Source organism: Oncorhynchus keta, chromosome 19, assembly GCF_023373465.1.
Source record: "Oncorhynchus keta strain PuntledgeMale-10-30-2019 chromosome 19, Oket_V2, whole genome shotgun sequence".
Classification (NCBI taxonomy): Eukaryota; Metazoa; Chordata; class Actinopteri; order Salmoniformes; family Salmonidae; genus Oncorhynchus; species Oncorhynchus keta.
The window spans coordinates 59,629,465-59,644,130 of record NC_068439.1 but is presented as its reverse complement, the minus strand read 5'-3'; the positions used below and the strand labels follow the sequence as shown (position 1 = coordinate 59,644,130).

Sequence of the window (14,666 nt, the reverse complement as noted above, 5' to 3'; positions counted from 1 at the left end):
GTACAGAGCTTGCTCAGGAATGGCAGCAGGCAGGTGTGAGTGCATCTGCACGCACAGTGAGGTGAAGACTTTTGTTGGATGGCCTGGTGTCAAGAAGGGCAGCAAAGAAGCCACTTCTCTCCAGGAAAAACATCAGGGACAGACTGATATTCTGCAAAAGGTACAGGGATTGGACTGCTGAGGACTGGAATAAAGTCATTTTCTCTGATGAATCCCCTTTTGGATTGTTTGGGGCATCTGGAAAAAAGCTTGTCCAGAGAAGACAAGGTGAGCGCTACCGTCAGTCCTGTGTCATGCCAACAGTAAAGCATCCTGAGACCATTCATGTGTGGGGTTGCTTCTCAGCCAAGGGAGGGGACTCACTCACAATTTTGCCTAAGAACACAGCCATGAATAAAGAATGGTACCAACACATCCTCTGAGAGCAACTTCTCCCAACCATCCAGGAACAGTTTGGTGACGAACAATGCCTTTTCCAGCATTGGGGAGCAAAAGTGATAACTAAATGGCTCGGGGAACAAAACATAAATTTTTTGGGGTCCATGGCCAGGTAACACCCCAGACCTTAATCCCATTGAGAATGTGTGGTCAATCCTCAAGAGGCGGGTGGACAAACAAAACCCCACAAATTCTGACAAACTCCAAGCATTGATTATGCAAGAATGGGCTGCCATCAGTCAGTATGTGGCCTAGAAGTTAATTGACAGCATTCCAGGGCGGATTGCAGAGGTCTTGAAAAAGAAGGGTCAACACTGCAAATATTGACTCTTTGCATCAACTTCATGTAATTGTCAATAAAAGCCTTTGACCCTTATGAAATTTTCACGATGTTCATAATAATGATGGTCGGACCAAGGCGCAGCGTACTTCGAGTTCCACATACTTTTAATGAATAAAGTGAAACTTAAGCATATACAAAACAAATAAAGAACAAACGAAACGTGACAACAATGCAGTGCGAACAGGCAACTAAACAAACAATATCCCATAACCCACAGGTGGAAAAAAATATATTTAAGTATGATCCCCAATTAGAGACAATGATAACCAGCTGCCTCTAATTAGGAATCATGCAAATCACCAACATAGAAAATCAAACAGAACCCCACATAGAACACATAAACGAGAACAACCCCCCAGTCCCGCCCCTGACCTACTCTACCATAGAAAATAAATACTTTCTATGGTCAGGACGTTCCAGTACCCCCAAAGGTGCGGATTCCGACCCCAAAACCTGAAACAAAAAGGGAGGGTTAAGGGGGGTCTCTAGTGTCGGTGGTGGCTCTGGTGCGGGACGAAGTACCCGCTCATCCGCCAGCATTGGGGGTGGCTCTGGTGCTGGACGAAGCACCCGCTCATCCTGCGGATCCAACCATGGACCCAGGCTGAACACCGTGTCTGGACTGGGCATCGGCGCAGAGGAGGACTCCTGCCATGGAGCTGGACTGGACGCCGTGTCCGGACTGGACATCGGCTCAGGGGAAAGTTCCCGCCATGGAGAGGGACTGGATGCTGTGCCTGGACTGGGCACCAACGCAGAAGAAGACTCTGGCCTTGGAGCTGGACTGGAAACCGTGTTTAGACTGGGCATCGGCTCAGGGGAATGCTCCGGCCATGGAGCTGGAGGTTTCGGACCGTTGACCGTCGCAGGAGATTCCGGACCGTGGACCGTCTCAGGAGATTCCGGACCGTGGACCGTCTCAGGAGGTTCCGGACCGTGGACCGACGTTGGAGGTTCCGGACTGTGAAACGTCGCCGGAAGCTCTGGACTGGGAACTGTCGCCGGAAGCTCTGGACTGGGAAGTGTCGCCGGAAGCTCTGGACTTGGGAGGCGCACTGGAGGCCTGATGCGTGGGGCCGGTACAGGTGGCACCGGACTTGTGACACGCACTTCAGGGCGGGTGCGAGGAGCAGGAATAGGATGCACTTGACTGGAAAGGCACACTTAAGGGAGAGTGCGAGGAGCAGGAACAGGACACACCTGACTGGGAAATTGCACTTGAGGAAGTGTGCGAGGAGCAGGCATAGGACGTACCTGACTGGGAAGGCACACTTGAGGGAGAGTGCGAGGAGCAGGCACAGGACGTACTGGGCTGTGGAGGCGCACTGGAGGTCTGATGCGTGGGGCCGGTACAGGTGGCACAGGACTAGTGACACGCACTTCAGGGCGAGTGCGGGGAGGAGGCACAGGACGTACTGAACTGGGGACATGCACTTCAGGGAAAGTGCGAGGAGCAGACACAGGACGTACCTGACTGGGAAGACGCACTTGAGGGAGAGTGCAAGGAGCAGGCACAGGACGTACCTGACTGGGAAGACGCACTTGAGGGAGAGTGCAAGGAGCAGGCATAGGATATACTGTGCTGTGAAGGCGCACTGGAGACCTGGTGCGTATAGCCGGCATGAATTGTACTGGAACTATAACACACTTCTCAGGACGAGTACAGGGAGTTGGCACAGGATGTACTGGGCTGGGAAAGCATACTGGAGACCTGGTGCGGAATCACTTCTACTGGAACTTTAACAAACTTCACCAAGGCGCAGCGTACTTCGAGTTCCACATACTTTTAATGAATAAAGTGAAACTTAAGCAAATACAAAACAAATAAAGAACAAACGAACCATGAAAACAATGCAGTGTGAACAGGCAACTAAACATAAACAATATCCCATAACCCACAGGTGGGAAAAATGCTACTTAAGTATGATCCCCAATTAGAGACAACAATAACCAGCTGCCTCTAATCGGGATTCAAACAAATCACCAACATAGAAAATCAAACAGAACACCACATAGAAAATATAAACTAGAACAACCCTGGCCTACTCTACCATAGAAAATAAAAGCTTTCTATTGTCAGGACGTGACAGAAATGCTTGTAATTATACTTCAGTATTCCATAGTAACATCTGACAAAAATATCTAAAGACACTGAAGCAGCAAACTTTGTGGAAATTAATATTTGTGTCATTCTCAAAACGTTTGGCCACAACTGTACAGTTAGGGGCCTGTCTGACTTGTTGAAGACTACATATGTCTTCAATGTGCCTTAAAACATCACAACGAATGTAGTCTGACCTATAGTGTGGCTCGCTGAGTTTGTACATCCTATGGAAATGTGCGTTTTATGTTGACGGACAGTTCCCCACAAAGTCTAATCACTGAAAAAACACTGTCTCGCAATCTCCCCCTTCCTGGCTTCCTCACCTTAACCTCTGCTTATCCTGTCAGCATTCTTTCTGTGCTGTGCAACATGAGTGTGGTTTGACAGTGGGGCTCCATGTACTGCAAGGCAGCAAGCAAAAAAGGTCACTGCAAGGTCTCTAACTTCATGTTTGCCTCAACGCAGACAAAACATGCCTCTCTGGGAGCTGCGTATGACCTCCTGGTGAACCCCTCCGGGTTTGTTCGCTCTGTCCTACAGGCAACTCATTACACGAGACATTGCATACACACAACCTCTTGACCCTTGGCTTGCCCCTTTGTACAGCACAGATTGAAGCCCTACCAGGGCTAGAGAATAACGTGTAGATTTCTAATATTTTGCAATTCACCTTTTGTTGTTGTTGTTACTGTGGGGTAGCCTAACTCGTTAGATTTGACTGGCCAATTGCAACCACCTTGCAATAGTACAGGATTTCTTCAAACTCTACCAATGGGAGATGACAGCCTTTAAGCAGTCTTGCTTGCAGCCAAAAACCCACAAGAGTAAACCTGCAGATCCATCGATCTCATGTTTGCTTGATTAAGTTACACATTTTAGATGTGGACAGTTCAGGGATGTTTTATTTTCCCCTCTTGATAAGAAATGACTATTAATACAAATTATTAAAGTAATTGTCCAGTGTTTCCAGATTTCTATGAAGTTTGACTTATATGAGTGAAATAGTTTTCCTTACCAACATTTTTGGAATTATGTAATGTTAAAAGCAGCTTTTCCGTGTTGGAATAGTGTGGGCGTATCCCAACAACAGAATAGGGTGGGCGTATCCCAACAACAGAATGGGGTGGGCGTATCCCAACAACAGAATGGGGTGGGCGTATCCCAACAACAGAAGGGTGTGTGGGCGTATCGCAACAACAGAAGGGTGTGTGGGCGTATCGCAACAACAGAATGGTGTGGGCGTATCCCAACAGCAGAATGGTGTGGGCATATCCCAACAGCAGAATGGGGTGGGCGTATCCCAACAACAGAATGGGGTGGGCGTATCCCAACAACAGAATGGGGTGGGCGTATCCCAACAACAGAATGGGGTGGGCGTAACCCAACAACAGAATGGTGTGGGTGTATCCCAACCTAGGATGAAAAATAACAGATGCCCATAGTGAACTGTTCAGAAGCCCAAAACAAACAGACATGAAAGGGACTTGAAGTCATTGGATGACATCTTTACCATCTCAGCACAACCACATCAACATGCTATAACCATCCTGTAATTTGTATAGACGTGCAGAAAATGTATATCTGGAATGCATCCATTTCCATACAGAGTTTGACAGTAGCAGTAGAAACACTTGGCATATTGCTGTGCTAGACAGCACCTGCTGTCTGTTGAAGCCATATTAAATCATGTGAACCTGCATTAACCCCTCTCTATATCGTACAGATCTTCTGCCAATGCATTTATAAGCTCTTTTCATGGCTAGTCATATCATTCTGATGAACAGGGGTGTCATTTAATATAATATCATTGGGTTGCAGTCAGGGGGCAGGATTTTAACAACCAGAGGATTAGGACAAATAAAGCTCTGCAAGGCTCAGCAACGGTTCTCTTTATTTTTTAGCCTAGCACTAATATTAATCATGGTGATCATAGTGTAGTTATAGTACAATATTCACATTTTTAGGCCTACCAATTTCCCTAATTCCTTGAATATACCTGATTTATTTTGGTCCAACAGCAGAACACACAACCTGTGAACCACCTTGATTATAATTTAATTTCATACAACGGGTGTTTCTAATGCTGATTGGTTAAAACTGCATTTCAGCCGGTGTCTTTTCTGTTCCATCTGACTGCCAGGCAATTTGTAAACTTGATCTCCACTATAAAAATACGTAATCTCACATTTTATTTTTAGACTAACACTTAGTTTTCTACAGCGGAGGTTTGTATAAACCTAGCTGTCTGGCTCTCTGACATTCGATCTCAAGCTGTCCCATAGTAATGAACGTGTCGGGATGAGACAGGCAGGCAGGCAGCTTTTCTTAGCCATTCGAAATCATGAAAAAGCTGGCATCATTTTTATGGATATATATATATATATATATATATATATATATATATATACAAAGAAATGTCAATTGAGAAAAGAAAATGAAACGAAGTGCAGCTAGCTTGTAGTCTTTCCAGCTTCAGTTTGAAGTGATTGTATTAGTTGTGTTGTTGGCTAACTCCTCTGAACAACAGTGTCCTGATGATAGAGCACATTTTCTATGCCAGGCGAAATCGCGCCTATGGATGCATCCAAATAAATGTCACTAAGAAACTGCTTAACTTCTTGCGTCGAGCAATCCCGTATCCGGGAGCGTAATCATAGCCTCAAGCTCATTACCATAACGCAACTTTAACTATTCATGAAAATCGCAAATGAAATGAAAGAAATATATTCACTCACAAGCTTAGCCTTTTGATAACAACACTGTCATTTCAGATTTTCAAAATATGTTTTTCAACCATAGCTACACAAGCATTTGTGTAAGAGTATTGATAGCTAGCATAGCATTAAGCCTAGCATTCAGCAGGCAACATTTTCACAAAAACAAGAAAAGCATTCAAATAAAATAATTGACCTTTGAAGAACTTCAGATGTTTTCAATGAGGAGACTCTCAGTTAGATAGCAAAACATTTTTTCCAAAAATATTATTTGTGTAGGAGAAATCGCTCTGTTTTGTTCATCACGTTTGGCTTAGAAAACCCCCTGAAAATTCAGTCATTACAACGCCAAACTTCTTTCCAAATTAACTCCATAATATCGACAGAAACATGGCAAACGTTGTTTAGAATCAATCCTCAAGGTGTTTTTCATATATCTATTCGATGATAAATAATTTGTGGCAGTTGGGTTTCTCCTCGGAAGCAAATGGAAAAATACACGCAGCTGGAGATTACGCAATAATTGCGACGGAGGACACCAAGCGAGCACCTGGTAGATGTAGTGTAAAATGGTCAATCTTCCAATGATATGCCTACAAATACGTCACAATGCTGCAGACACCTTGGGGAAACGACAGAAAGTGTAAGCTCATTCCTGGTGCATTCACAGCCATATAAGGAGATATTGGAACACAGCGCCTTCAAAATCTGGGGCACTTCCTGTCTGAAATTTCATCTTGGTTTCGCCTGTAGCATCAGTTCTGTGGCACTCACAGATAATATCTTTGCAGTTTGGAAACGTCAGAGTGTTTTCTTTCCAAAGCTGTCAATTATATGCATAGTCGAGCATATTTTCGTGACAAAATATCTTGTTTAAAACGGGAACGTTTTTTATCCAAAAATTCAAAGAGCGCCCCCTATATCGTAGAAGTTAAACAAATGCAGCTACTGTTCTGGCTGCACTGTTTGACATGACTGTAAGTTAGCTGTAGTTGGCTAGCTAGCAAGCTAGGGATAAGAATGTTGCCAGCCAGTATGGCAATGGAACATTTAGGATGAAGACCTGTGTCACGTCCATAGATACAGAACAAAAAGACTGAACGACTGGGTCGCGTCCATAGATACAGTACAAAAAGACTGAACGACTGAGTTGTGTCTCTGGCAACCAAACCGATAGAACGAACGACCAGCTGGCTTGGGTAGCAACTCTAGTTCTGTGTCAGGACTATATCTTGTGGAAGGATGAAATAGTATGAATACATTTATCAAAATATATTTTTTAATTAAAATATGTCGATCTTTATTTGAATATGTTGGTAACTCGGTTTGCCTCCCCTCAACTTTGTCTGGGGCCTAACAACACCCGTGCCAATATATCCTTCAAACACCGGCTTCAAGGGCATTATCACTTAAACGTATTAAATGATCTTATTTGGCATTGCACAAAGTAGGCTATATATCCAAGGGACAATTTTGCTGCAATATTTCCACCGTTGATAGATATGGAGGGATACGTGGGGGTGGTAGCCGTAACAAGGTAGAAAGATTTGACAGCTGCTAAACGGTCTGCATAGTTCTGTGTCTTGGTGCCATCTGAGTAAAGACCCGGTCTTCTAATTTAACCAATAAGGAATGAGGGGGTGTGGTATATGGCAAATATACCACGGCTAAAGGCTGTTCTTACACACGATGCAATGCGGAGTGCCTGGACACAGCCCTTAGCTGTGGTATATTGGCAATATATCAGAAACCCCGAGGTGCCTTATTGCTATTATAAACTGGTTACCAACGTAATTGTAAAAATAAATATACGGTCTTATAGACCACGGCTGTCAGCCAATCAGCATTCAGGGTTTGAACCACCCAGTTTATAATTATAAATACCAGACACTTGTTCAGTAGGGTGCAACGCTACAGAAAATACAGATAGAAGTGGCAACACTACATGAATTTGTCCTTATTCATGTGTAGTAAAACTGTAATTACTCTAACATTGTATTTTGTTACATAGTGATTTAATAATTGCTTTGTAATTGTATAGTAAATGATTTTCTGGAATAATAACTGATTGCCATTTGTAGTCCTTGTTTCTTTGTCTTTTAATGTTGCTTTATCACTTTCTGTGGTGTGTTAATACAGTGGGGCAAAAAATTATTTAGTCAGCCACAAATTGTGCAAGTTCTCCCACTTAAAAAGATGAGAGAGGCCTGTAATTTTCATCATAGGTACACTTCAACTATGACAGACAAAATGAGGGAAAAAAATCCAGAAAATCGCATTGTAGGACTTTTAATTAATTTATTTGCAAATTATGGTGGACAATAAGTATTTGGTCAATAACAAAAGTTTATCTCAATACTTTGTTATATACCCTTTGTTGGCAATGACAGAGGTCAAACGTTTTCTGTAAGTCTTCACAAGGTTTTCACACACTGTTGCTGGTATTTTGGCCCATTCCTCCATACATATCTCCTCTAGAGCAGTGATGTTTTGGGGCTGTTGCTGGGCAACACGGACTTTCAACTCCCTCCAAAGATTTTCTATGGGATTGAGATCTGGAGACTGGCTCGGCCACTCCAGGACCTTGAAATGCTTCTTACGAAGCCACTCCTTCGTTGCCCGGGCGGTGTGTTTGGGATCATTGTCATGCTGAAAGACCCAGCCACATTTCATCTTCAGTGCCCTTGCTGATGGAATCTCACGATACATGGCCCTATTCATTATTTCCTTTACACGGATCAGTCGTCCTGGTCCCTTTGCAGAAAAACAGCCCCAAAGCAGGATGTTTCCACCCCCATGCTTCACAGTAGGTATGGTGTTCTTTGGATGCAAGTCAGCATTCTTTGTCCTCCAAACACACAAAAAGTTCTATTTTGGTTTCATCTGACCATATGACATTCTCCCAATCTTCTTCTGGACCATCCAAATGCTCTCTAGCAAACATCAGACGGGCCTGGACATGTACTGGCTTAAGCAGGGGGACACGTCTGGCACTGCAGGATTTGAGTCCCTGGCGGCGTAGTGTGTTACTGATGGTAGGCTTTGTTACTTTGGTCCCAGCTCTCTGCAGGTCATTCACTAGGTCCCCCCGTGTGGTTCTGGGATTTTTTCTGCCTGTTCTTGTGATTATTTTGACCCCACGGGGTGAGATCTTGCGTGGAGCCCCAGATCGAGGGAGATTATCAGTGGTCTTGTATGTCTTCCATGTCTTCCATTTCCTAATAATTGCTCCCACAGTTGTTTTTTTTCAAACCAAGCTGCTTACCTATTGCAGATTCAGTCTTCCCAGCCTGGTGCAGGTCTACAATTGTGTTTCTTGTGTCCTTTGACAGCTCTTTGGTCTTGGCCATTGTGGAGTTTGGAGTGTGACTGTTTGAGGTTGTGGACAGGTGTCTTTTATACTGATAACAAGTTCAAACAGGTGCCATTAATACAGGTAACGAGTGGAGGACAGAGGAGCCTCTTAAAGAGGAAGTTACAGGTCTGTGAGAGCCAGAAATCTTGCTTATTTGTAGGTGACCAAATACTTATTTTCCACCATCACTTGCAAATAAATTCATAAAAAATCCTACAATGTGATTTTCTGGATTTTTTTTCTCATTTTGTCTGTCATAGTTGAAGTGTACCTATGATGAAAATTACAGGCCTCTCTCATCTTTTTAAGTGGGAGAACTTGCACAATTGGTGTCTGACTAAATACTTTTTTGCCCCACTGTATATGCAGCATTGACAAATGTGCAATAGGGTGTCCTAGTTCAAATCCAACCTGTCTCTTTGTCTTACTCCAATAGGTAACCAGTGCTGTCTGAAACCTTCCCCAGCACTAGACCGCTTCTGATTTGAGTGAAGGGGACCAGCGTGTCCTCTCCTTCTGTGGGACTCCCTCAGTGGACAGAACCTGCCCCTTACCCCCATTCCTCCGCAGACCACCATGGGCGAAGTAGTCATTGTGAAGGAGGGGTGGCTTCACAAACGAGGTAAATACATATTCCCTCAATCTCCCCTACCCTCTTAACTAAGGCTTTGGAAATCACACAATCTTCCATTGATTCTTTCCCTGTTTTGATATGAAATAAGTGTAGATTTCTTTGTAGATTTTTCTGGTAATTTTTGCATCTTTTTCAATTAGCCAACCTGTTGTTTTTTGACCTAAATGGGCAGATAAAGTCGTCTCACAAATTCCTGAGATTGCTTCCTGTTGTTTCAGCTCCATTCATAGATAACCAGGTCACCAATGCAAGTGATGCAATGTCTATGGTCCTCTATAAGAATGTTTACTGTTCTGAAGTATTTAATGGCCTCTACGAATGTTAATGGTCCATAAAATGCTTGTTACTGACACCTAAGGCCTGTGAATACATCCTCATGACAAATCTGTTAGTGCACACACACTAGTAGAGGTTATATCAGGACTTGGGTGGGTGAAACAAGATATTTGCCCTTTTCTGGATAGAAATGCACTATTAACTTCAAAGGGTTGTTTTTCAACCTTTTCTATTGTTTTGGATTAGTCTGTGTGTAGGTTGAACTCTGGGTCTCTGCTGTGACCCAAGCCAAACCTTGTGCATGTTTTCCACTTGCACCTGCTTCACCTTTGACCCTTTCTGTGTTCTATAAACAAAGAGGATGACACCCCCCCCACTGTATGACTGAACTGTCGCCAGCGCACGCCGCCTCACCTCGACACAGCTGTAGCCACGGGGAAGAACGGATTGCAAAATGAAGGAGTTCAGAGAATGACTGACAATGACAAACGATGGTTTCAGCCACTTATGTTTGTTTTCACATATGAAATCCTCTAATTGCCTACACGGGATATTTCCGAGTGAATTATGTTATTCGGTTGTGTACAACACCCCTTTTCAATCACAGAGGCACAACTTAACCTTCTGCAATGGAGTAGGGATAAGGGTGTGGTGGAGGGCGACAGCAGCAGTAAGACTCCTACACACTCTGTGGAAGTTGGACGGTCGAGGAGTTTGCAAGGCCAATGGGTTATTACAGGAGAATCCTCCCTCCTCCCTCCCTCCAGCCTCGGACAGTCGGACAGTGTAGCGCCGTGTCTAGGAGTTTGGGGGTCATCCCAGTTCAGCTATGCAGACAGACACCACCCGGAATGGCTCTGGGCCCTGTTCAAAAGGAAGGCAGCCGACGCTGGATTTGTGCCGCTTAGTGTGGCGGCAAGCCTGTTTTGCCCACAAGGGATTTGGGGGGAGATGTTTTTTCTCTCTCGATGTGGCCATGGTGACATCACCCATGGGAAACCATGAAGGCTGCAGGGTGGTGCTGTAAGGCTCTTTCAGCTCGGGGTGCATTTTAAAAATGCTCATGCTTTGCCCAACTGTCACTCTCAAACTTTATACAACAACTTTAGTTTAGGAGGGTCATGCTCATTAAAGCACTATATGCCAGTCACCTAATTTAAACATGCCAATGTGCATCATGTCTCCTCTGTATGGTTGACAATATGCTGAACTGGTTTGTATGTAATGGAAGCAAGGTATATAAATGTAGCCTGAATGACCCGATTATGCCAGGTTTCTTGCTTTCATCAGATAGGGCTGTATTTTAGCGTGAAGTGGGTCAACTACTTGGGTTTAAGCGATTACTGAAGGCATTGGTTCCATCACTGCAGACCGAGTTTGGACTTTCCCACTGTTCCAGGGATAATCAAAGCCAAGGATGGATGCTAGGACGACCTCCATGGGACTCTTCACATTGAAACACGGCAGGGGCTCCAACCAAGGTGTTAGTCAACCATTGGAAAAGCTCTGAGGAAAACATCTGGACTCCCTGGAACGCATCTACCTTTCCCTTTTTTTGCCAATATCTCAGCATGGCTCGGAGTCCTCTGATTCCAAGCAAATGAGTCATACACGAGGTAGGAGAAAAATGTGGTTTGGATGTGACTCCTGGACTCAAAATTCACAACTGGAAAGGCTTATTCTTAAATCCCTTCCTCAGCCTAAATACTATTTAGTGTCCTGGCAGCTGGTTGGTTCCTGATATGGCACAGTAGCCACACCCTTTAGCCTGTGGCTATGTGGCTTGTGATGGTGTGCCACTCTTGCCTGATCAAAGCATTCCGTTCGCAAACGTTGCAGAGGAGACAGGTACACCGAGATCAGTCTGTGGAGATTGGCAGTTACAGTTGGTGCAGAGGATTTGTAGGTTGGGGAGAGGGTGGTCATGTGTCAGCCAGGCCAACCAGTACCTACCTACCTTCCTTACCAAAAGCGTCCTCAGACCCAGTGTGGTTGAGCACACTACGGGTTCAGGTGAGGCATATTGAGGAGTGGCTGCAAGGCAGAGACATACTGGTAGTGGTGGCTCCTCTTAACACTTACATATGGATGAGAAATGTGTGGTGAGTTATCAAAGGGATACACACAGCACTTACTGTACCACATTGTTGTGTTACCGAGGCCTAGCATAAGGTTCATATTTGCTTGCAAATGGGGCCGCTGACCAGAAGACGACGGGCACACTCTGTTGTCTGTGCTTGTGCTTGAAAGGAAGAGTTCAGAGACAGGTATGATATCTGACTGATGTTTTGACCCACTTGTCTATCTCAAAGTATAGACAGGAACTGTCTACCCTTGCATTCATTCTGCTCACAAGCAATTTGCATGGCATACTCTTTTCACAGTTATATATATATATATATATATATATATATATATATATATATATATACAGTGGGGGATAACAAGTATTTGATACACTGCCGATTTTGCAGGTTTTCCTACTTACAAAGCATGTAGAGGTCTGTCATTTTTATCATAGGTACACTTCAACTGTGAGAGACGGAATCTAAAACAAAAATCCAGAAAATCACATTGTGTGATGTTTAAGTAATTAATTTGCACTTTATTGCATGACATAAGTATTTGAAGTATTAAGTATTCTTACCAACCAGTAAGAATTCTGTCTCTCACAGACCTGTTAGTTTTTCTTTAAGACGCCCTACTATTCTCCACTCATTACCTGTATTAACTGCACCTGTTTGAACTTGTTACCTGTATAAAAGACACCTGTCCACACACTCAATCAAACAGACTCCAACCTCTCCACAATGGCCAAGACCGGAGAGCTGTGTAATGACATCAGGGATGAAATTGTAGACCTGCACAAGGCTGGGATGGGCTACAGGACAATAGGCAAGCAGCTTGGTGAGAAGGCATCATCTGTTGGTGCAATTATTAGAAAATGGAAGACGTTCAAGATGACGGTCAATCACCCTCAGTCTGGGACTCCATACAAGATCTCACCTTGTGGGGCATCAATGATCACGAGCTCAGTTGGTAGAGCATGGCGCTTGTAACGCCAGGGTAGTGGGTTCGATTCCCGGGACCACCCATACGTAGAATGTATGCACACATGACTGTAAGTCGCTTTGGATAAAAGCGTCTGCTAAATGGCATATATTATATTATTATTATATTAGGAAGGTGAGGGATCCGCCCAGAACTACATGGCAGGACCTGGTCAATGACCTGAAGAGAGCTGGGACCACAGTCTCAAAGAAAACCATTAGTAACACATTACGCCTTCATGGATTAAAATCCTGCAGCGCACACAAGGTCCCCCTGCTCAAGCCAGCGCATGTCCATGACCATCTGGATGATCCAGAGGAGGGATGGGAGAAGGTCATGTGATCTGATGAGACAGAAATAGAGCTTTTTGGTCTAAACTCCACTCGCCGTGTTTGGAGGAAGATGAAGGATGAGTACAACCCCAAGAACACCATCCCAACCGTGAAGCATGGAGGTGGAAACATCATTCTTTGGGGATGCTTTTTTGCAAGGGGGAAAGGACGACTGCACCGTAGTATTGAGGGGAGGATGGATGGGGCCATGTATCGCGAGATCTTGGCCAACAACCTCCTTCCCTCAGTAAGAGCATTGAAGATGGATCGTGGCTGGGTCTTCCAGCATGACAACGACCCAAAACTCAGTAAGAAGCATCTCAAGGTCCTGGAGTGGCCTAGCCAGTCTCCAGACCTGAACCCAATTGGTAAATCTTTGGAGGGAGCTGAAAGTCCGTATTGCCCAGCGACAGCCCCGAAACCTGAAGGATCTGGAGAAGGTCTGTATGGAGGAGTGGGCTAAAATCCCTGCTGCCGTGTGTGCAAACCTGGTCAAGAACTACAGGAAACGTATGATCTCTTTAATTGCAAACAAAGGTTTCTGTATAATTGCAAACAAATATTAAGTTCTGCTTTTCTGATGTATCAAATACTTATGTCATGCAATAAAATGCAAATTAATTACTTAAAAATCATACAATGTGATTTTCTGGATTTTTGTTTTAGATTCCGTCTCTCACAGTTGAAGTATACCTATGATAAAAATGACAGACCTCTACATGCTTTGTAAGTAGGAAAACCTGCAAAATCGGCAGTGTATCAAATACTTGTTCTCCCCACTGTATATATACATACACATACATGGATGATCGCTCCCCTAATAAAGGTGGTGGTGCTTAGTTTGAGTTGCTGCTGTTGTAGCTATTCACATGCATACAACACAATAGTGTACAGTGTTTGCCTCGTTTAGAAGAAACTTCCTATTCGAGGTGCCTGTTTACCACACTGTAGGCTGAGCTGAATTAGATTAGGCCTTTGTGTGTGTGTGTGTGTGTGTGTGTGTGTGGGGGTGTGTGTCCCCGAGTGGGCGTGTATCAGAGCGAGTGTGTGTGGGTGTGTGTTTCCGAGTGTGTATGTGTGGGGGAGGTACAGGAGGAAGTGGATTCTTATTATAAGCCACACAGTTCCTTTGAAACCACATCCTCCTCCTATCCCAGACTGCACTGGTATCTCTTATCTTCCCTGTCACTGCACCACTATGCTCAGCCACTGTTGACTTATGTCAGCAGTCATAGAATTGCTATAGCGCCATCCACCCTATGAGAGAACAACTGGGGCCTACCACAACCCTTACTACCACACCCTCACATCCCCTCATCAGCAGTACCACAGCTTCTCATAGTGGACCTCCCAGAATTCAGACACTCAGCACAAGAGTTGGGTAACCAGACCCAGTGTAACTCCTCACTACCCTCACCA

At 44.4% G+C, this 14,666-nt stretch overlaps 1 protein-coding gene and 1 long non-coding RNA gene across 3 annotated transcripts in view; both read left to right on the top strand.

The window, feature by feature from the left end:
* Positions 1-14,666, top strand: part of LOC127909435 (uncharacterized) — a 76,233-nt gene that overhangs the window by 3,404 nt on the left and 58,163 nt on the right. The gene's annotated exons all lie outside the window — the stretch shown is intronic.
* The window catches only part of LOC118398585 (RAC-alpha serine/threonine-protein kinase), a 46,729-nt gene that overhangs the window by 7,989 nt on the left and 24,074 nt on the right, over positions 1-14,666 (top strand). For both annotated transcript variants that reach the window (XM_035794078.2, XM_035794077.2), the window contains exon 2: positions 9,391-9,576. In XM_035794078.2, coding sequence (XP_035649971.1) covers positions 9,531-9,576 — 46 coding nt within the window. In that variant the 5' untranslated portion in view covers positions 9,391-9,530. The remainder of the gene's footprint in view (positions 1-9,390; positions 9,577-14,666) is intronic.